This window comes from Hyposmocoma kahamanoa, unplaced genomic scaffold (assembly GCF_003589595.1).
Source record: "Hyposmocoma kahamanoa isolate Upper Pololo Valley unplaced genomic scaffold, ASM358959v1 99879, whole genome shotgun sequence".
In the NCBI taxonomy this organism is placed as follows: domain Eukaryota; kingdom Metazoa; phylum Arthropoda; class Insecta; order Lepidoptera; family Cosmopterigidae; genus Hyposmocoma; species Hyposmocoma kahamanoa.
Window position 1 is genome coordinate 6,126,688 of NW_020656077.1, and position 23,314 is coordinate 6,150,001.

At 35.6% G+C, this 23,314-nt stretch overlaps 1 protein-coding gene across 10 annotated transcripts in view; it reads left to right on the forward strand.

The window, feature by feature from the left end:
• The window catches only part of LOC113239344 (tight junction protein ZO-1), a 212,423-nt gene that overhangs the window by 136,623 nt on the left and 52,486 nt on the right, over positions 1–23,314 (forward strand). Inside the window, exon 1 of one of the 10 annotated variants that reach the window (XM_026476300.1) lies at positions 885–1,350. The exons of 8 other annotated variants lie outside the window; for them this stretch is intronic. In XM_026476300.1, coding sequence (XP_026332085.1) covers positions 1,282–1,350 — 69 coding nt within the window. In that variant the 5' untranslated portion in view covers positions 885–1,281. Of the gene's footprint in view, positions 1–884; positions 1,351–15,794; positions 15,908–23,314 lie in introns of those variants that run through there. One more of the 10 variants, XM_026476301.1, reaches the window with a different exon arrangement.

The following is a 23,314-nucleotide window of genomic DNA, read 5'->3' on the forward strand; positions in this document are numbered from 1 at the left end:
AGGTACTCAAACTCTTAAATAACTGATCCAAAACAAGTGTTTATTCATTTCATGGTCAATGCTCGCAGTCGAGACGAACGTCCATCTACCCTTTCTATACTTTTTGCTGTCTATTGACTCAACTACTGCTCTGCTCTACAAAACTAGTAAGTATACATAAAGTGTATATTTATAGATCATCGGACATGTGAAAAAAACGCCAATTAAGATTGGAGCACTAGCGATAGACCAGGTAAGAATAGTCCTTATTTTAAAGTGGTGTGCGTTCAGTACCGTCTCCCAGTATTTGTGAGGTGCATGGACGAGTAATGCGCCATGTGTGTGTTTGCATGGGTGTGTGCGGGTCCCAGCGCAGGAGTGTCCCGTGTAGAGGTTCAGTCTCGCGGCCTTCACCAGATATGCATTGGGACCGGTTTGATTTATCGATAAAACTTATTTTCCTCGAACTTTAAGCCAACGTTGCATTAACATTATGTGTAAATGAAACTGATAATAGAATTCCATATATTCCGCAAGAGATACTACCTACTTAACAGAATAAAACTTTGAAAATAATTACTTAAACGTTAACACACAATTCGTTGGACTAGAACAAAAAATTACTACTGCCTTGTGGCGATTCGACTATTATGCTGAACTTGTTATGTTTTTCAACTTTAAAAGTTTGAGGCTCTCCGAGTCCGCGCCGTGCCTCCTTGTAGTGGGAGAGCAAAACCTGTAGATACTGCTCGCCCACTTCGGGACGGAGTACCTGTTCCGATTGTTGTCCCTTTCGCTCGCGCGGAAGCGTATAGCAAAACCTGATTCTCCGTTTCAACGAACCACTCTGGTATGCAAAGATTGATAGCTTATATGACCATTTGGTTTTGAAAGCGCCGAGAAATCACGCACGGTTAACTTTTCGCCGCCTGGCGTCCTTAGGATCGGCCAGACGTAGCGCTGTACAAACTTAAAGCACACAGCCTGATTTGATTTTGCAAGAAAACTTTATTAGTTTTCATAATGACATTACAGTGCGGTTTATCGATTCAAGGCTCAGTGGTGTAACTTGTTTGTTTCAAGTAGGTAAGTCAGTGAAGCCTTACTTCGAAGGGTCAGACGCCTGTGTATCGTGTTTATTCTCTCTCTGTGTCTAGGAGTGTTATTAATCAATTGTTTAAAAAACTTTATTCGAATAAGTTGCTATGCGGACTAATTACTCAGTTTCGTGCGTGTGATAGTTTCATTTTACAATTGACTGATGGAAACTCCACAACTGTGAGTGGATAATGTTTTACAGAGATGGATCCGATGGCATCAGACAGCGGATTAGTTGTGAATAATTTGAACCATGTCCGGAGTGACTCGCAGGTAAGCTCGGCCGCTTATACGTACCTATCGATGAAGCGAAACACGTTTTCCGTTGCATATCTCTACCTATGAATAAGTGCATTGACTTTTCAATTATTTGAAATATTTAGAACCAAACTTGTACGAATGTGTGTCTTTTTCCAAGTTGATGGCGTTGTTGTGAGTTTTTACAACTTCAGAACTATGCGAAAACAACCCTTAATATTTAGAGATGTCTCTTAACTGTCGTTCATTTTTAGTATTTAGAGTTACTTCTGAAAGCACGGTCTAAATATGTGGTTATCTCTACTTTGCATAAGATTACTTTTATTAGTTGTAACAAGTGATACAATCTTTTAGGATTTTGTAAATTGCTAATGTGTTTAACTGAAAAATCAAACATTGGTCAGGTAAACCAAAGTGAAGTTAACCAAATTACAAGATTCGAATAAAGTTATTTAGATAAAAATATTTACTTTCGATATAGTATGTTAGTTACAAAGTTTTCTTTGCTAAGTAGTTATTCCTACTCTATAATATTAGGATTAAATGCAGCTACAGGTAGATACCTATTTCAAAAAATATTTACTACATTTATATGTACTTAACTTGCGCATTCCTACCTGCCTTTTTCGCTGCAGCACCTGCCATTTCAGATGAATAACAATATAAACGAGTAGACAAAGCTATGGCATCACAATATAGAGTCCAAAAATAGAATAGAACACTGAGATGAAAGAGTCTTCACTTTTTGCGTCGAAGTCCAAAATCAGCAGAGGCACATGTTCCCGCCAATAACCTGTTTCGCGCCAATTCGCAGCTGTCGAAGGCAAAGCGGTTGGGTCGCCAATAAATTATTGAAGTACCTACATTTATTTATTATGTACATTTTTCTCCACTTCAGCAGCATTCAGCGTCCAGAATTCACAGTTAATTTCTTTCCTTTAACTGTTGTATGGTGGCCTAAAAGCATGCTTATGATAAATACTTATTGAGTTATTTCAAACCTTGTCTTTATTATTATTTTAACTCAGGTAAGTTTCTTTGTGTCTGCAGGCCGCGGAGTGATACAGAATGACTCATAATCAGGGTATTCGCTTAAAACGACTAAATACTAAACCCGTTTCTGTCCTTAAAAAAAATTCAGAGTTCCTACCAAGTTAATTTTAGAATTAAACAAAAATCGTTCACTAAGCTTGACCTATAACAACATGGAGTGCTAGAGTTTCTGTTTTAATTAAATACGGAACTTTAGTGATGTTATAGGACACAACACTTATAAAGGTTTAACACAACCAATCGTCCACGCCTGATATCTACTTTATAGTGCTGCTGTCCACCTAAACATTATTGAACAATGATTCACGGGGCCACAAGCCAATGAACTGGCCGAAAGTGCCTATATGAATTTGAATTGTTGTTACTTAAACAATCAAATTAATATTCTTACAGCGGAATCTGTTATATTAGTGTTTATTTTATTTATGTTACTACCTATACTTTTCATTGAACTAGATGGCTACATCATAACATTAAAATTATTAATTAAATATTCAATTTTATTAATATTAAAAAAAGCGGATTTTCAAGATGGCCTATTTTCTCTCAAATTGATTTTGTGATCGATAATTTAAGTACAATCTCTTAAGGTAACGATCTCCAGCGAAAAATGGCAGAAAATTAAATTATTGAAGAAATTTTAAAATCCAAGATCTGGCAATATGGCCAATTCGCAGTAAATAGACACCTTAGCCTGTCCTGTAGACTGAAAAATTTTACTACTACTACTAAAAAAACGCGCAGATTTTTACAAATGGGGACATTTCAAAATTTCATTATAGTAAAACAATATAGGGGTATTAGCAAGTAGGTAGCATAAAAAACAATAGTATTGTTCATGTATTCGTATGTAGTTTCATAGGGCTTATTAGTCCGTTTATGTAGTTCTTCTTCAAGTTCTATAATAATATGTTGTGTTTTATGTGTTACTTACAGCACAATACAATAAAAATTAAAGTAAATATGATTAGGTACCTTAATATGCATACGGCGTAAAAAGCTGCTTGCGGTTCCCGTACAAAACACTAGAAGCAGCTGGTTAGACTGTAAAATTTTTTCGAAATCGGATTTACTTTCTAAAAAGTTTCTGGAGGAGGAAAATGTATTAAGATACAGAAGTAAAGAACCTTAAGCGCCAATAGTAATTTTTACTACAGAGGGTTTTAAAAAGAACGATTGAACGGTCATTAATATATGTTAAATAAAAAAAACAAGCGACTATAGGACTTTCACCACTGTCTTTTACTATTGCGTGATTTTTAGCATTCTAAAATAATGGACTTAGGGTATTTTTTTATGATATCAAGTTATGGAACGAACAGTCATGCGCTTGGTGGTAAGCGACAGGGCAGTCAATAACAGGTCCGTTACTTGTCACCTATAATTAAAACTAGGTTTGTTTTAAAGTGTTTAATATAATTGTTCGTTGACGAGTGAGAAATGTGTTACGTGTTACGTAAAACACATAATGCATACCTGTATTACTCCTGTACAGTTAGCGCGAGCGTATTGAGAAAATTTTTCCTTCTCTATCGACTATGATGCAAATCGAAGCATGAGATGACAGGAATAATTTTCGTTTTTTAATTTATGACTAAATCCGATAATGGTAGAAAGAGGTACCGCACTATCCCCACTCATTCGTTCATCTCTATGCCGCTTACGATAAGAACGGTTCTAGCTGTCAAGCGCAATGTGCTCTTGATTGTACGATTCTTGATATTTTTTGGGATGTTATTATAACACTTTTGTTTGTAAGAATAAACTTAAATTGAAGGCGGCCAATTTTGAAAACATTAACACTGGAGGTCACAATGAAATTTAATAGAATAGTAATGGTGGCTACTCATATTACAATTATAATGGTGAACTACGCGCGAGACATTTTTGTTCAACCTAAACCCAGTTTTTGAAAGAACATCTACGTCTACTGAGTGGCAGAGATCTGTCAAATGTATATAAAATAAGACCGTCATGCTACGGAGCAAGTGAGGTGTTGTCTTCAATAGACCATGTGTCCACGACGGCTTCATTCTCATAACGTTCATGCTCTCGCGCATAGAATTGGCAGTGACGTCATTTTCGAGAGAAAATTGACAGCTCTGAGAAGCGATAACTTGAACGTCTTGAGGTTCATGTTTATGTCTAGGCTGTCTGTATATACCTAGTTAGTATTGGGATATGAAAAGTAATTCCTTCGCGGCACTTTCTACAAGAATAATACATACTTTAGTTATTATGGTAGTTTTAAAATAGGTCGTCTGCAACACTTCCCGTCTTCTCAAAATAACCCATTGGGTATGTAGATACTTAAATAGAAGCAAAATAACGCGGCGACTAATTTAAATTAATTTCAAAAATGTTCAAGCTCGCTGATTGTTATTGATTATTACGTTGCTTTACTCTTTCGTAAAGTTAGTAACAAAATAGATGCGGATTTCCCTCGATATTTTTCTCACTGGCTTAATACACGCAACGTCTTCGCGCGTTTTTTACTGACCATAAAACATTCATCCAGTTTCCGGCATAATGGCGAATGGCGACTCTCTTCTTATTGCGTGTGCAATATAGAGATAGTCAATGAAATTATGTTTCAAATATGTTTCAATGGTTTCAATACAATTTTTCTGCACTTTTTTCTGAAATAAAATGTCGAAGTCAGGCAGTATCCAATCATGAAGGCCATAGTAAAAAAAGAAAAAAAAAGGACGTGACTGATTAGATTAGTTTCTTGACACATAATTGCGTTAATTACATTGGATAAGATTAAATGAAATACTAAAGACTTTAAAGAACACATAGCAGTAGAGCTTCTTGTGAAAGAGTTTTGTGAGAGAGCTCTGCAACCTTACCTATTTCTGCCGCCAAGTAATAATCTACCATCCACTAACTATAACGCGGCTAAGAGACAAATGGTCAAATCCGTTTTAAATAGAAAAAGATAGAGCACAAAATTTTTCTTTAAAAACAGTTAAAATTAGTTAACTTGACTTATCGGAACTTAACCTAACGATGCATAGCTGATAAAATATCATAATAAATATCATTGAACAATTTCAATATTCTAAAAGTGGGTTAGGTTTTTTATGATATCTCAAAAAATTGTTTTGTCACTTTACGGAATACAGTAACGTCAGCATTACTGTATTCCGGTTTTGAAGGGTAAGATCTCAAATCTTTGCGAATTAAAGTTCTGACTGGCTTTGCAACTGTTGGACAGGCATGTAGCTTACCGTCAGGTGCACGACTTGTAAAGCCCGTCACTTGATATTATAAAAAAAAATTCGTTTTTACTATGTACCGTAATTGGAAAAATGTTACGCTGTTACGCTTGTCTATAAGTCAATCTATTCTTTCTAATAAAGTAGGTAAGTAAACTTACTAAATATTTATTCATTGTGGGGAGCACGGATATACATAAGTAGGTATATGACTGTGGTGGAAAATTAGCGCACCATCTCGCATATTCCACGAGGATTTTGAATTGATGCGTCTATTGTATGAAATGACAAACTGCACGTAATATGGCCGATTTATTCAATTTAATCTACAATGGCGCAAAGGAAGAGTGTTATTCGCATTGATATCACTAAGTTACTAAGTAAGTTACGACACTTATTTACTCAGGACCATTTTGCACTGGCTTTCTTTAATGACCGGTCTAGGCGGGTCACTCAAGTCCGTTGCTACTGGATGTGCTAAGATGGGGTAGACATTCTCACAGGCAACGTAGAATTTTCTCAACCTGTCTAGAGAGTAAAGTCTCTAAAAATATTCATGATGTGTTTTATCTACGTGTTACATTATGTTATTTTGAGTGGTATCGCACACAAAACAAATAAATATATAAATAAACAGAATAATAAATAATGTAAACAAAATTTATGAAAATCACGTAATAATATTCAAAGTAAAGAAACCTGACTTTTACTTTCTTGTAAACCGGTCCTCGACTTCGCACCTGGGCTCGCAAAAATCAAACCAAAACGTGGTTTTTAACAAAATATAAATTCATAATAGATATTTGTCAAATCAACAGATCAAAAGATTGCAAAATTTTAATGTGATGTCATATTAATTATAAGCTAGTTATGCTGTTCGTCAAGTGAATCTTTTAACTATTTTTTTATGTATTTTTAATTTAAATTATTGCTTTGGTAATCGTACAGTCAAGAGCACATCAAGCTTGACTTAACACTTTATATTTAAAAACTCTTGACCCAGTACTTGACCATATTAATATAGTAAGTAAATACAATATGTGTTCTGATTTAAAACTCGTTTCGAAATATCATGCACTTCCAACAGTGGCCTAGCTGACTCTACTGGAGATAGTCTCTCTAATAATAATGATGCCCAACACCAGCGATATCAATGCAGGTTGATTGCGATTTATCAATACGAATGTCAAGAGTTGCGATGATATGATGTTTTTTGCTTGGATGATTTGTTATTAGCTAGGTATTATAACATAGCTGGTCAATTGCAACTTTCGAGACTCCTGTGGTATTTTAAATTCACATCACGTTACGGGCCGTGATGAGAAAAAAACAATCGCAGCCAGCATCCATCACGCGCCATCAAAGTCGTGCGGGTCGAACGGTTCAAATTTAAACAAAAGTTTTATTATAATAATAGTACCGTGGTAGAGCACTGTGTTATACTAACTGCAATTTTTTTTTTGCTATTGATAAGTTGATATGTGACTAACATATTTATATATTACTAATATATTAATGACATGACAATTAAGTATTACCGAAAATTGAAATGAAATAGATAATATACACGCAACTTATAAAATGTTCATCTTATTAGAAGCCGACGCAGTGCATTAGATCTAAACGTGTTTCATACAGCCTAACTTGCTAAATATAAATCTACAATGAAAATGGACCGGATTTATAGAGCGAAGTGGGCGTTATTGCCCAGATCCAGCCAGACAAATCATTGTATTACAAATTCACAATATCATGTTGGTGCCTACAATTATTATATAACGTAAAACTAGACAGATATACAAAATATACCATGATAGATAATATTACCCTGCTATTAAAATACTAGGGAATTTGGGTTAAAAAACAAGGAACGTAATTTAAATGTATGTATTTTTTTAAATATCTGTTAAATCTATATATATGTACATAATATATATCAGTTTGTTTGAAAAAACAAATATACGCGATTTAAATCAGGAAACATAGTTTCATCTCCTATGTGTAACAATCGCGAAAACCTAAAAACTCGATATATCAGTTATTGTCATCAAGTAAAACAAAAGCATGAAACGAAACGTTAAACGCTACAAGCCGCCATGCGACTACATTTCAACGACCTTGAGCTAGCCAATCATGCTCCATCGTACGTTGAAACCTCACGAACTTCGTTCCGCTTGTTTCACCGTGATGTTGGCAGCATTGCCGCCATGTCGTCCATTTTGACAACAAAACACGTGCCGTTGTGTCCATAGAGGTTGTGTTATTTTTCGTTTATAAAAGATGTCTATGTTAGCGGAACCTCGTCGTAAACAGAAAATAATAAATCTGCGTGCTAAGAATAACGCATGGAGTAACGATGCTAGCAAATTCGGGCAACGGATGTTGGAGAAAATGGGCTGGACTTCGGGCAAAGGGTTAGGTGCTAAAGAAGACGGAATAGTGCAACACGTTGTCGCTCGATACAAGAATGATGAGAAAGGCTTGGGTTTTGAAGACCGGAACGACCAATGGACAAAGCATGAAGACGATTTCAATGCTTTACTGGCTAATTTATCTAATGGTAAGTGCATAACCTATCTTGCATTTGATTTCTTTACTAAATATTAATAATACGCAAATATATACGTAATAATACTCTCGTTTATCTGGTGCTTAGTAAGGGAGACCAAAGCACTGAAGAACAGTGTTGTCAGGGGTTGAGTCGAAAACTACATTTCGTTACCTGTCAGATTACATTTTTACTGCCTATGTGACATTTTACAAGTTCTTTTTGTAATTAAAAATTGTAACTATAGTAAGATATAATGTATGTGCGTCTAAATGTAAAAACGAAAAAGTAAGCATACATTTAAGGTAAATCAGGCTATTACTAAATTTATTACTTTAATATTATTTACGCCATCTCTGAGTTACTTTTTTTTGTCTAATTTAGGTGCGTTCGTAAACTATTTAGGATTTACGACAACAAAGATAGTTGAATCTATAAAATCTCGACAACCTCAAAAGTTGTGAAAATTGCTACAACAAAAGTTACTCACATATTACGTGAGAAGGTCAAAAGTTACAAAAAATGTAAGAAATGTGACCATCTGGCAACACTGTTAAAGCGTTCAGGGTTAGGTTAGTATTGTTATATATTAAGTAATAGTAGTAATGTTTATTTGTAGTATAGATACAACCTGTTTCACAAGGCGGCATTATTATTTATAATTTTATTCCATTATCACATTTCACATATGTATTCATATTGATTGATCTTAAGTTTGTTGGTTTAGTTAAGATATTGTTATATTTTGTTTTCCAGCCAACAGCGATGACGAGAAGATACCCAGTGGTGTTTCTCTGGAGGATAAATCAAAGAAGAGCAAAGCCCGTATCCACTATCACAAGTTTACACGAGGTAAAGACCTTTCCCGCTACAGTGAAAAAGACATAGCCAACATATTTGGCAAGAAAAGTCTTAAGGAAGTAAAAAAGAAAGTAGATGAAGTAATACAAGAAGATTGCAAACCAACAGAGCAAATATTCACAGAGAAAGGAAGCATGATAGATTACTTTAAAAATAAGCTGGCTGTTTTACAGAGACAAAAACCAGCCAAAAAAGAAGTTTTGGATACAGAAAATAGCTATCAAGGGTTTGGATATAATTATGATGGCGAAAATAATCACAGTGGCTTTGGTTACAGTGTTGAAACCAATGATTTTGTGTGTATAAATACTTATGCAGGTTTTGGGTTTCAACCTGCCGCTCATAATGTACCTAGTGATGCTCAAAAGTTAGATTATATTGGTGATGTGAATTTGGAAAATCCTAAAAAGAATAAGAAAAGAAAGAAGCGTGAACAAGATACAGTTGATGAAGATATTTCACAAAGTAAAAAAAACAAGAAAAGATTAACACAGAATGCTAACATACATGAAAACATGCACTTGGAAATACAAAATGTTGAAACAATGCTTGAATTAGAAACCGAAAATGGAAAAAAGAAGAAGAAATCAAAGAATAACCACATTGATTCTAAAGAAAATAATGAATTGGAAACTAATGCATGCGATCAATCAAATGAATCAGTATTCATAAATAATCTGAATAATAGTGGAACACTAAGAACAAAACAAAAGAAGCTAAAAAAGAAAAAGAATTCTGAAATAGAGGAACTTTATGAAACTGAAGATATTGCCCCTAAAAAGAAGAAAAAGAAAAACTATTAACACATGGTTGCCTTAAAAATTAAAATACTACCTCCTCAATATTATATTCTTTTTTACAAGAAATATATAGAAGTTATTGAAAATTATTTTTTGCTACTTATTTTTAGAAACCCTTATTTTGCACAAGACGTAAATAGTGCATTGTTGAATACACGACAAATATGGTACATGTCATTTTAATGCATTTCACATGCATTTTATTTCCTGTTATTACTGAGTTAACAGCATGTCCAATAAAAATTATAAAAAACTAAGGTGTTCTCGTGCTATATTGAAATAACTTTTCTTTAAATGCAGAGGTGTTTACATATTGATATTTTTATACCAGCATCGCGATTGGTTATGGAGTATGAATATGAAATAGAAATGAAATGCTGAACAATTCTGTATTTCAGGCACTCTCGTTCAAAGTACCACAAACAATAAACATGTCTACGATTTTGATACCTTCTGTGAACGCTGTGCCCCCAAGCAGTAACGTGAACATTACTGCGTTCCGGTTTCGAACGCTAATGGCGCTGGTGAAATCACAGGCACATGGGACTTGTCAACTTATGTCTCAGGGTACAGGCACAGTAGCAGTGCCGAAGATCTTTGATTTAAAGCTCTGAGTGGCACTGCAACTGTTATCGATAGGCGTGTCGTTCACCACTAGGCGCACAAGTCGTTCATCCCGTCACTTAGTATTTATAAAAAAAAACTTTATTTTTTGATCATTTTTGTAAAGAAACATATTTATTTACTAATATTATGCTTCCAAAATTTTGTGAAAAGAAAATAAAAACAGAACAGGTTCAAAAATTAAGTTGGCGTAGTGCTCATTGAAGTATCGATTTCGGTGGTTCCCGTTGGCGAGATTGATTACTTTGATGTCATTTTTGAAACACCGAGCGGCTGCTTCTATTCTATAATGAATAGCGAGTGCGATGGCTCGCGCTATGCGTCGCGAGATTCTGCTACCTTTGTATGGAGTTACCCAACACGCTTCACTTACAATGAAGCACGCACTCATAGCCTGACCGCAGCACTAGGAAAACCCTGTATCGCGGGGGCCATAGACACATAGACAATCACAAATTACACCCAAACACGAGAACGATAACAACACGAGAGAAATAAATGTAGATTGTAGGCTAGTGTGCAAAAAACCTCCGTTTCTGCTTCCGCAACTGCGGAGTTCCGTACGCTTTTTCACATCTGTTTCCGTTTCTGCTTTCGCAATTTTTATCGGAAATTTAAAACGTTCGCAATGGATAAGTCACGTGCGCCTTGATCTAGCAATTTTATGTTGTGTTCTCCATCTGTGGCCGAACGGTTACCATACTGGTATGCCACGCAAAGGTCCTGGGTTCGATTCCCGGGGCGGGAGAAACATTGGAATAATTTGTGGTTGTCTATGTGTGTGTCACCATGCCACTCGCGTTGTTGTTGTTGTTGTATGTTGAGTGTGTGTGTTTTATTATTACGAGTAATACTGTTGATTATGAAACCAAGTACATGCCCTGTTTAAGCTATTTCATTGAGATCTTTAAAGCATTTATAGTTCCGCTTCCGTCTCCGCTAAGATTTACTCTTAACTTCTGTTTCCGTTATGACACTTCCGTTGTATGAGGCAGTTATTACTTATTAATCTTATTATACATTATACTACGCTTAACATTTAATTTCGAAAATGTAGCTTATAACAAATTTTATTAATTTGACAAGTGTTAATTAGAGTTAGCAGGGTGACATTGCCCAAAGTTAGTTAATTATATCTTCATTAACATCTTCAGTAGGACAATTAGCACTGATGGCGGTCGAAATATTTATCCAATACAATACATAATTATTAACCATATAGTCTTGACATTGCCTGCTAATTGTAGCGTAAATAAAACATTCCCCATCTCCAAACGCAATAAAGGCTAAATTGACTTGTAATAATGTCTATTTACTGTTCGCCAGATTCAATTTCAATAGGTAGTGATTTGAAATAGCATTGCGTAATTTTCGTTGCTCCGTATCGCGATGGAATATTGATGTGGGCACATTCTTTTAAGTTCTGTGAAGACCCTGTCAATAGCTTGAAGTCGATTTTCATCGAGTCGGCGAGACGACGCGACCGTGACTTGTTTTACAAGTTTGATGAAAGCTATAGTTTCAAATCGTAAACGTTGGATAACGTCTAATTTCTCTCTCATTGATGGTGTCTTTAGACAACTTTATCACATTCGAGACACAGGGGACGTGTTTCGGCTGAAGTGGCGATGATTACATTCAAAATGTTTTATGTAAGACCTTCGTAATTGAATAATCCATACGTATGTTGGATATAAAGAATTTATTTATGTTAATGATACATAGGATAAACACGTACATTGACTTAATTTTTATATTTTATTACAGGACAAATCAGTGTTCTCTAGAGACGGGAAAAACGGCATTTTTTTTAAACGTTTAAACGTTATGTTTTTTTAAAAAAGCGTGCTTTTTTAAACGCTTTTTAGTTTGAGGCTAACAAAATCGTCTAGAAAACGTTTAAGCGCATAGACATTTATGTTAAAAAAGCTTACAACGTTGTGTTGATAGCGAAACGCAAGAGTGGACTATTAAAGGTTTCTAAGTAAGTTTTTTGTTAAAAAAGGAGATATATTTTTATTTATGACATAACATTATTTTAATATAATATTTTGTTCATTGGGGTTTAAAAGCGTTCAAAAACATAAGTTGTTTAACTTTTGTAGTTGTTAACCGTTGGAATGGAAAAAAACTGCTTATTTTTTTAACGTTAAAACGTACGCTTAAAAAGCGTGCTTGTAAAAGCGCTTTTCTTTTAAACGCTTTTAGTTTGACGCTTAAAAAGTCGTTTAGAAAAACGTTTAAGCGCAAAGACGTTATGTATACGTTATGTTGAATTAATTTGTTTAGAAAACATAGATGGCGCTACTCGAAACTTACGCACGTTGTAAAAAATTATATTGTTGAATACCTATAGAACTGACCAGTTACCAACGCTTACGCTTAAGACGAAAAGCTTATGCGCTTATTTTAAAAAGCAAACTTTTTAAGTACTTTTCGTTTAACGCCCACCTCTAGTGTTCTCGAAAGTCACAATGCGAAATCGGTAGGGTTGCCAAGTAAAATCGATATATTCGGACCAAAAATCGGTAAATAAAGAAACAATATATTAAATAGAGCAAATCTGTATATTTTAAAGTGGGAATCGTATTTTACTCACTAATGATACTATTAAAACTATTAACAGTTAGGTGAGCTTACCTGTACTAGGTACTTAAATTGACAAATAACATTGATAAACAAGGAACACATATATAAATCGTTTACACGTCGATCGAGTAGTAGGGATAGGAATCCCTGGAAAAGATAAGGAATACCAACTTGGATTGTTGAGAATCGGTAAAAAATCGAAAGAAATTCTTTACTCATAAAAAAAATCATAGAAAAATCGTTCTATTTTGGGTATTACGGTAGGGCAAGCGATAAATCGATAGAAATATCAAAAAACCGGTGGGTTCGAGACCACTGGGACAAAGCAGCCTCGACTTTTGCCTCCATTCTGGCCACCCAAAGACAATTATATTTTTCTAGTTTATTGGCTCCGGTTGTAGTACATAACCAAACATTATAACACCACTAGTTTTATAATTATTCATACAAAGATCGAACATTCGAACATTCCTTCGATCCGGCCGGATTCGAACCGACGTCTTCTAGCAAGCAAAAAGTCATTGAAAACTAAAGTGTTTAGTAGCGTAGTAGTTTAGTTAGTAGTTTTGTAACTTTGTATTAAAAATTATAACAAACTAGTGAAGTAATTTCACAAAAAGTCATTTAATATCAATTCAATACAAATTCAATGGTATTATAACAGTAATATCATACGATTGTAACTTTTGTTGCGGTCATAGATTCCCCACTAGTCGAGGAGTAACATGATATATTGATAATGGGTGTATTGGTGCATCAAAATAACATGCAAATGTAATATACATGGGCAGTCGTTAGGCAGTGGAGAAACTGTTGCACAACTATTACGTCGTTGTTGTGTACCGATACACATCAGACTAGATAGATACGCATGCGTTCCGAAGACAATAGATCGTTTATTTTATAGCATACTTCGTGGGAAATATGTTGCGATTAGGCTATAAAAATATTGACTAATCTTAGGCACCTGTCTGATTTATAGTTTCTCATATTACTCATGATTTTCACTTCAATCGTTATCTGGTGTGTTGAATGCTAATGGGTCACCAACAGATGGCGTTTCACGATTTTGTAGTCCCAGCGATTTGTGGTACATCAACTATATATTATTATTTTAACGCCAAATCATATTTTTTTTATTTTTTAAGTTTTTATTATTATTGAATATCAAGAAGTCTACCCGTAGCGTCATCTGTGAGAAATGTATTTCTTCACTTATCCAAGTACCTTTGCAGCTGATAAGAGATGTCGACAAAAACGTCGTTAAAAACCAAAACATAATGCTGCAACAAGCACTTAGAAGAATTCGTTGGGTCCGCTAGTTCCGTGGCTTAGTAGGCATAGCGTCTGGTACGGTTTACTGGAAGACGTTGGTTCGAATTCAGCTGGATCGAAGGAATTTTTTGTAAGTGTTCGATCTTCGTAATCATAAAATTTTAATCGGCCGGATATTTGATGTGGGCTGGTATATTAGGTTCAATCTATGGTGCAGGGTGTGCGGCGCACCCGGGCGCAGGGTCACAGGGAGCTTGCTTAGCTCGCTGTACAAGTAAAATAAATGCACCATTAACACCCGAATTTCCGATCACCGGAACTCGCACCGCGCTCGTCGTTGTCTCCATATATATAATACACAAATTCATTCATTGTCCATATTATAAGACCCACAACCGCTTTCAAAGTCAAAATCAAAGATCATTTATTCCATAGGTAAAATAAATGTACACTTGAAAACGTCATATTTAAGCTACTGATCGTTCACTACGCTGACCTCTCTGAGAAGAACGAGCAAGAAACTCTAGGAATTGCTCTTTTCAAAATAAACTTAAATGCTATTGAATACACTTTGAATCAAATTGGTGTGGATTCTGGAGCAGTGTCGTCTTCCATACATCTTTATCTAACACGTAGTCTTCAATTTTGTAATATGACTTTTCGATCAAAATATTTTTAATATAGTTTTTAAACATAGGAAATGATAAACTTAATCTATGCTCCGGAATCTTATTGTAAAAACGTATACAGTTCCCATAAAAGAGTTGTTTACCTTGTTAAGCAAAATCGTTCCGGTTTTAAAGGGTAATAATATACTAGTGACACTAAAGGCACATGAGACTTGTCAACTTTTCGTCCGAGTGTAGACCAGTAAGACTGCAATGGCAGTGCCCGTCAGACCTTGTCGAGTTAAAGCTCTGAGTCGCACTGCAACTGCTATGGGAAGGCGTGTCGCTTAATGCCAGGCGCACCACTTGTTCGTCCTATCACTTGATATAATAAAAAAAATGTACTGCAAAGAAACGCTATATGACCTACACGCTGAAAACAGTGTTACGAATGGTGGGAAACGTAGCTTCTGTATATGTTTAGTCAATACTTTCATCGCCAACGCTCCATTTTCGAGGCATTCCGCTGTCGTCCGCTAAGTTCCAAGTAAACAAACCACAATTCGAATAGCAGTATACCGCGTGCCATACTTGCCACTTGTTTAATGAGGCTTAACCGGCCAGTTTAAAAAAACAGACAGTCTGCTTAAATTAAGAGACTCGGCGGTCATTTGAATTCGGCGTCGTTATGCCTTCAGCGCCTTCGACTCCAAGCTTAGTGTAATCTTATAAAGCGTGAGGCGCCGTCACCGTTGGACGCCTACGCTTACATAATAGAATGTTAAAATTAAAAAGTTTAAATTCTTATTATTGTGCTAGTAAATTAAACATGTTTATATTAAAATAAATGGACAATCTTGCCTGGTACCATGCTAGTGAATATGTGATTTCGGTGATGAATATTTTGTGAAAAGTTTTAACAAAATTTGGAGTTAAGGACTGTTGAATAATTGCACGATGAAACTCGATAACTTTGGATTTGAAAAGCTGCAGGTAATAGTTTTAATAAAACACTTATAAGGAGGCAGTGTAGCCTGGAAAAGAGCTGTAATTATGGGAAATCGTGATTAGAGATAGGAAATTATTCTGTAGAGAGCACACCGCGTGACAGAATTGGCTCACACGGCAATATTGAGCAAGCTCTGTCAGTAGAGTAATGGTCAACCATGTCTGTTCAGCTAACTTTTGAATACCTGACACAGCCTCTCAGGATTGCAAGATAAAGAAAATTCTTTCTCGTGTCTATCTCGTACCTACGAGTTAATTAAATAGTATAACTGCAAGGAATAAAAAAACCAAAAAAAATCATCATAGTTCGTAAAACATAACTTTTTATTAAACTTATTGTACGAATGCTTTACTCATTTATCCCGAAAGGCTTGCATACGATGTTGAGATATTGTATCACCTGTTTTTTTTTTGTAGTCTATCCTTTCTTTTTGGATATTTTTTTTGGTGGAGTGGTTGAAGATTCACAGTCGCTACTCATTATATAAATTAACTGTTAAATTATGTTCAAATACTGACCTCTGAAAATATATGCAAAACTAAAAACCGGTTGAAACATTCATTGGTGCAATAAGGACAGCATGCTTCTTTTTTATTTTTTTGGTTTGGATACAATGTTACAGTTACAATCAGTATTGTGAAAATCTCGTACAAATGCGTACAGAGAACGCCTAATCTTGTAAACGTACGAGTACTCTGGCACAACTTATCATCGCTATTAATTTGAACAGCAACGTATTATAGCAGCTAACTTAGCTTAGGGTCGTATTCCAGAACTCTACTCAATACTCAAGTCAGGACTTGAGTATTGCAGTGAGCACTGAAATCATACTCAAGTCCTTGCTATTAGAGTCGTATTTCCAGTGCTTGAAATCATACTCAAGTCTGCTGAAATCCTGACTTGAGCATTGAGTAGAGCTCTGGAATACGACTCTCAGACTCTTCGCATCATGTGTACATGTTTCATACAATTACAATAACCCTCGGTATACTAGCACTGCTTCACACTAGTTGTGAAGAGTTTAATGAGATCATTATCCCAAACAACATTATTGTTTACGTAACAACGCATCTTGTGTTAATGGCAATTAAGAATACGTAATATGCTGAATTATTTATATAGAAAATAGGAGAAAGTAAATAACAACATGTAAGACGAGGTTGTGGAATGCAGCGCTCCAATTCTAGTGAGTAATTCATGGCACTTGTTCCCCTTCAATGAAAGCGTGCTATACAACTTTGGACTTGGTATGTTGTTACTTTGTTAGTTATCTTAATTAACGTAAATATAAATAGAACTTCTCGATTCGTAAACTCTATGTTCCTATTCTTATGTAATAGCAACGATCTGATTTAAAAAAAATATTTAAAAAACTTCATTAAAAACCAAAGTTTATAACAATTTCTTTGTTAATAATAACGCACACACTGAACATGGTCCCGCACTGGGGTGTCGCGGGTGCCATGGACCGCGACAACCGCAAATTACACCCAAACAAATGTAGGCCATATAAATATTTCTCCCGGCCCGGGAATCGAACCTGGGACCTCTGCGTGGCAGTCCGGCATGGTAACCTTTCGGTCACGGAGGCAGTTTGAAGTCTCTTATTCGTCAGGGTACATTAAGACTACTTAGCCTTAATGTAGTTTCTGAACTTTCAGATGATAAAAATTTAACGCGCGTTTTCAAATCGCTCGTCTGGATATCCTTGTATTTTACATATACGTTCTTATGTACATAATTAACGTGTGGTACCACCACGTTCAGCGGAAATATTTCAAAATGTTCGTCACTGCTGGCAAAAGCACGTCACCGCGCGGTTAGAATTATAGGCACTGACTGTTCAGATGATCGAGCGTTTTGTTGCGATAGGACCATTGGGTTAGACCATATTATTATGTGCCCGAACTTATTGGCTCACGGCCCACTTAGGGAAGATAAATAATTGTAAGTTAATTATAGGATGTTTAAAAACTAACATCAAGTAGTAGACGTGTTTTGTTTGTTCCGTTTGGAGTAGTTTAGAGTGTCTCAAATTCAGAATTGTTTAGCATTTAGTTTCTAGGTAAATATCTGCTGCATGTAACAAACTGTGACAAGCACCTTAATTTTTTCAAATTCTGTTTACAAGCTGTAGTTACAACTGAAAAAACAATGTAACAACCCTACCCTCCGAGCGAAGTATAGGCATTAACGAACAATCGGGAGTTGCTTTATTTGCTGTTATTATTCTGTGCTAGTACAATGAAACTATATCAGTCACATTGTCTAGCCTAATTGCTAAATACTGATTTTCTAGTTTATATTACTCATATAAAGCAGTCCCAAGGAAAGAAACACTTACATTATATAATAGTGGTAAGATAAATAATCGTCAAAAATAGTACTAGAAAAACAGTTTTAAAAGAAAAAAAAGAAATTAAAAAATATAATATCTAAACGGAACGTAGCATGTCGTGTTCTTAAAATGCAAAAACGAAACTATAAGGGCCAGCGCAAACTGGCAAACGGCATGGGAGAGGACATTAAACTTATCAATGTATATTTTATGCTATGGCAATTACAATAAGGCATACATTCCGACGCTCTGAGACGCGGAAACAAATGCGCTTCGATACTCCGAGATCGGTCCCAGACCATTGAAGTTTATAAGTACCTCATTGCAATTGAAAATTGAAAAACGTAAACAATATGTTCATTAACTATATATTCTCGGTTAAACTTTGCAACTTTTAGTAATATTTGTTTCAATGGTTACACTTTTTGCTAATCTAAGCACACTCACACGCCAATACTGTCCATGCAGCACTTGTTGGTGTGCCCCTCCTGCCCAAACACTTTGAAGGTATCAATGCAGCCACCGATAGCGCAATCAAAATGGCAACTTACTAAGCACTCAAAGAAAGTCAATTAAGCGTTAAAATAATAGAAGCACTGACATGATAAGAAAGAGAATAGCTAGTTTGGTGTAGGTTAACTTGATAGGGTATAAAATGGTTCACATACTTGCATAAACAAAAAGGTGCGTAGGCGTTAGGTTTATAGATCAATGTGCAACCCGTCAAATAAACCTATCCACTAGCGATATAACACTTGGTCACTCACAGTTTTAATCAATTAGTAACATTTTATAATATAGGAAAAAAATATCAGAGTAATGGATTATTCATTTGGAGCCATCGACAACCGAGCCTCTTGAGTAGTAGTTTGTGTAAGAGCGATGCCATAGAAGCGCTGCCGGGTGCGTGCAGTCGCAACGCTTTGATTTCAACGCACCGAGTGCCGCGCTAACTTTAACAAACCCTTGAAAATCATGGAAAACTGGCGTATTTTGCTACTTTGGAGTACTAACATTATTTTCCCATCCATGGTGGCGTTTTATATCATCGTTATTTGATTTTAATGAATTTTCCATTTTTTGTTTATTGTAATCATTGACTTATAATTATATGGACGTCGGGTCCGCGCTAAAAAGTGTCCGAACTTATAGGGCGTTAAAATCGTATACAGAGCGTCATTCACGCTTTAGTCGTCGTTTGTTCGACTGACAGTGAACCAAGCAAAATTAGACAATACTGCGATGACATTACAATTTAAATTCAACGTTTTAGCTTTTTCGTATTCCTTTACAGGTCACTACGTTTAAATAGGTTGACTTGGGACATTTTTTTCGTGGTTTTTGTATTAGACCCGTCGTCCATTTATTTGTAAGTCAATGATTGTAACAGGTTTTTTGATACCAACTGAAGTATTCCTTATACAGCTGCAATATGATCGACTTTTTTTTTAAGAACAATTATAGGCGTTAATTGTCAGTTATACCCGCGAGACGGCAGTACATTGAAAGAAATTTCATTGAAAACGCGTCGTAACTTACAATAATAAGTATTAAACTTTAACGATAGGCCAATCTCGCAGATGCACACATGGGTAACAGACGCGCTGCTAATTTTGTATGGAGTTTCACTACTTATCTTATTATACTATGGTACTATAATTTATTATGGAGTAACTTATTTTATTGCTAGCGCTTTGAAAGTACGTGTCCTTAAAATTATGCCAATAGGGCTAGCACGAAAGGGCGCGACTTGCGCGAGAGCGAGATAAATCGTGAGATAATACTATTCTCGCATAGAGATTTCACTCTTTATGTCGTTTTCGCACAAGTCGCGTTGTATTGTGCTTGACCTACAAGAAAGGCCCATGGACCTCATAAACGTAAAAACTGAAATTTCTATCTCCACAATTCAAAATATATGAATGTGCATGAGTGTAACTAATTAAACCGTGTGGATTTAGTAATGAATGAAACATACATCTATTATAGATGAGTAAATTGACGATCACCTTTCACAGCGCTAGCCTTCATAGAGACAAGTTTTATTTAGGTAATTGCTGGTGGTAATTGCGTGAAATGTTTTCAAATTCTTACACAAATCTCTTCAAAATTTAGTGCATTTTTTTTTCAAAAATTCAACTATTTGTGCTAATGACCATTAACCTTGTTTTAATCTAGTCAGATTTACAAAAGGGCTAATTCTGTTGGGAATCGTTCTCCGAATCACAATTACTTCTTTGTAAATTTCCTGAGCTACAACTTCGATATAAACTTTGTATCAAAACGAGACCCTGTACGCAACTCCGCCCTGCAGGCATTTGATATGCGTCTATATACCTTTATTATACACGTTTGTCCACCCACATTTAATTGCTAAATGATACGAACCAAATGCAAACTGTTATTTGTAGAGTATAGAGTTTCATTAATACTTGACTCATCACTTGATAAACAGGACTTAGTCACATTTTAGTTTGTTCAGCTGATTGTATTACAACAAAGATGCTTTTATTGGTTATTAAGATAGTATTAAATACCATATGAACACACTGTTGTGAAATGAATAGGAGCAGTAGAGGTCCTTGTGAGTGAGTTATTCCAGAGAAGAACTGCCATCTTACCTATTTCTACCGCCAAGCAGTAATGTGGGCATTACTGCGTTCCGGTGAAATAACAACCATGGGATTTGTCAACTTATGTCTCACCGTGACGGGCGCAGTAAAGCTCTGAGTGGCACTGCAACTGTTATGGATAGGAGTGTCGCTTACCACCAGGCTTGTTTGTCACGTCACTTAGTATTATTAAGAAATGGCTACGATACCCATTGCAGGTTGTCTACCGTATAATTAGCAGTGCAAGTATGGCCTTTTCATGTCACACGTTCAAAACAATGTCGTCATTAAACAAAAATCTCGCTTCATTCAAAATTAAACATCACTTTTTCGCTTAATGACTGTGTTGGCTTCAATGTGCAATGTGATCATTCATCATTATCATCTTATTGAAGAGCCAAGCACATTCTCTTCCACTTCTCGCGGTTCATAGCCAGCTTCTTTGCCTCATAAAGATGCTCACTTCGACATTCTTCTTTATTTTGTTCACTAGATGCTGTTCTTGATCTTCTTCTCTTTCCATTTCCTTCTAACTTCCCCTCAATGTAACTCTCAGGAATACATCATTGCGTAACATTTATGTATTGGAATTCGTATTCAAACATTTGCCCAAACCTTCTTCCTCTTCTGTCTCTATAGACTTTAAAAGATTTCTCTTTTCCCCCAACCCTCTTTGAAACTTCTTCGTTTGATATCTTTTCTATCCATTTATGTTCTCCATTAACCTCCAACGCCACATTTCAAATGACTCTTTCCCTGTATTTCTTTGTGATTGTCCATGTCTCGCATCCATACTGTGCGATACTCCAGACATAGGTTTTGATGAATATTTTTTTAATCGTATGGGTGATTGAGTGTGGCGTAAATGTGATCATAATTTAGTATATATCCTTGTGTCTTTAGATTTAAACATCATTGAGCTGACTTGTAATTAATATAAATATGTGACTGGCTTTTCTATGTAAGTCTCTTGTACCCTGTCCCTTGTTTCCTTCTGTGTTTAACAATATAGATTTGAAAACTCGTTGTATAGCTGAAATATATATATATATATATATGTTTATTTGCATTTTGCAGTTCATCAAAGCCATCACATGACATAAACATGAATCACGAGGCAATTAAAGCTTTAATTCACAAAAGCTACAGAAATCTGAAGTAACGAAAAATTGAACAAAATAATTCCTTGGGTCTGATCTTTAAACCTAATATACAAATATCTACAATAAACACATAGACTTTAATAGATTCGTATGCTGACTCGCTTAGTAGCTCAGTTGGTAAAAGAGGTAGCCCCGGTGTGGCAAAAGATGCTGGTTCGAGTTCAGTCCGATCGAAGGAAGTTTGTATGTGTTGTTCGATCTTTGTGTCAATAATAACAAAAGATATATGAATATATGAATGTCATGGTTGTAAATACAACATATCGGCAGTCACGGAATGGTGGCCGAGAGGAGCAAAAAGGCCAGTGCGCTGCCCACCAGCCCGATGGTCTGACGTCATCGTCAGATGTGCGGGATCGTGCTGGATGCGACTGGCGCAGGGTCGAAAATATTGGCGCAATAAAGAAGAGGCTTATTTATGCCCCGCAGTGGGTTGATCTTGGCTGACCGTGATGATGATAATGAAAAACATCATATTGAATAATATAAACATTGCGTATTTTGCATATTTTATATTCTAGGCTCATAACAGCAAAATGTCGAAGTAATTAAAGAAGACAAATATCTAAATTTTTGTTGAGATATACGAGTATGTACATATTGCAATGGTGTTGTATCTCAAAATATATAAAATTGAAGATTTTACTATTGCTGAATGTAATTGTGTAATTTACTACTGTTGATTCCGTACACGTCAATTAAACCGTAGTTAAAATGATGTAAGAAACAATTGAAAGATACCTATTTAACTCAAAATGAGACAAAATTATTGTGAGCTAGTTCTGGACAAAGTAATCCTTACTCAAACATGAAATTATTTTTTCCATCCCCAACATATTTGGCAAGTTGGAAATTGTTTACATGTCTGTAATAAACTTGAACCAATACTAATAGGAAATTAATAATAGGAAGTGAGTAAGTACCTTATTGGTTTTTCATCGATTCTGAAAAAAAATACACTTTTTGAGTTAATACACTATTTATAATAATAATAACGCACACACTCATCATGGCCCCGTACTAGGGAAACCCTGTGTCGCGGGTGCCCTGGACACACACATAGATAACCAGAAATTACATCCAAACTCACGAGAGAAATAAATGTAAGCCATACAAATTTTTCTCCCGGCCCGGGAATCGAACCTGGGACCTCTGCGTGGCAGTCCGACATGGTAACCGTTCGGCCACAGAGGCAGTTACACACACTATACATGTAATAATACACTATTGTATTAACAGTACGATGTAACACGTACGTACCTGTTTAAATTAAACTAA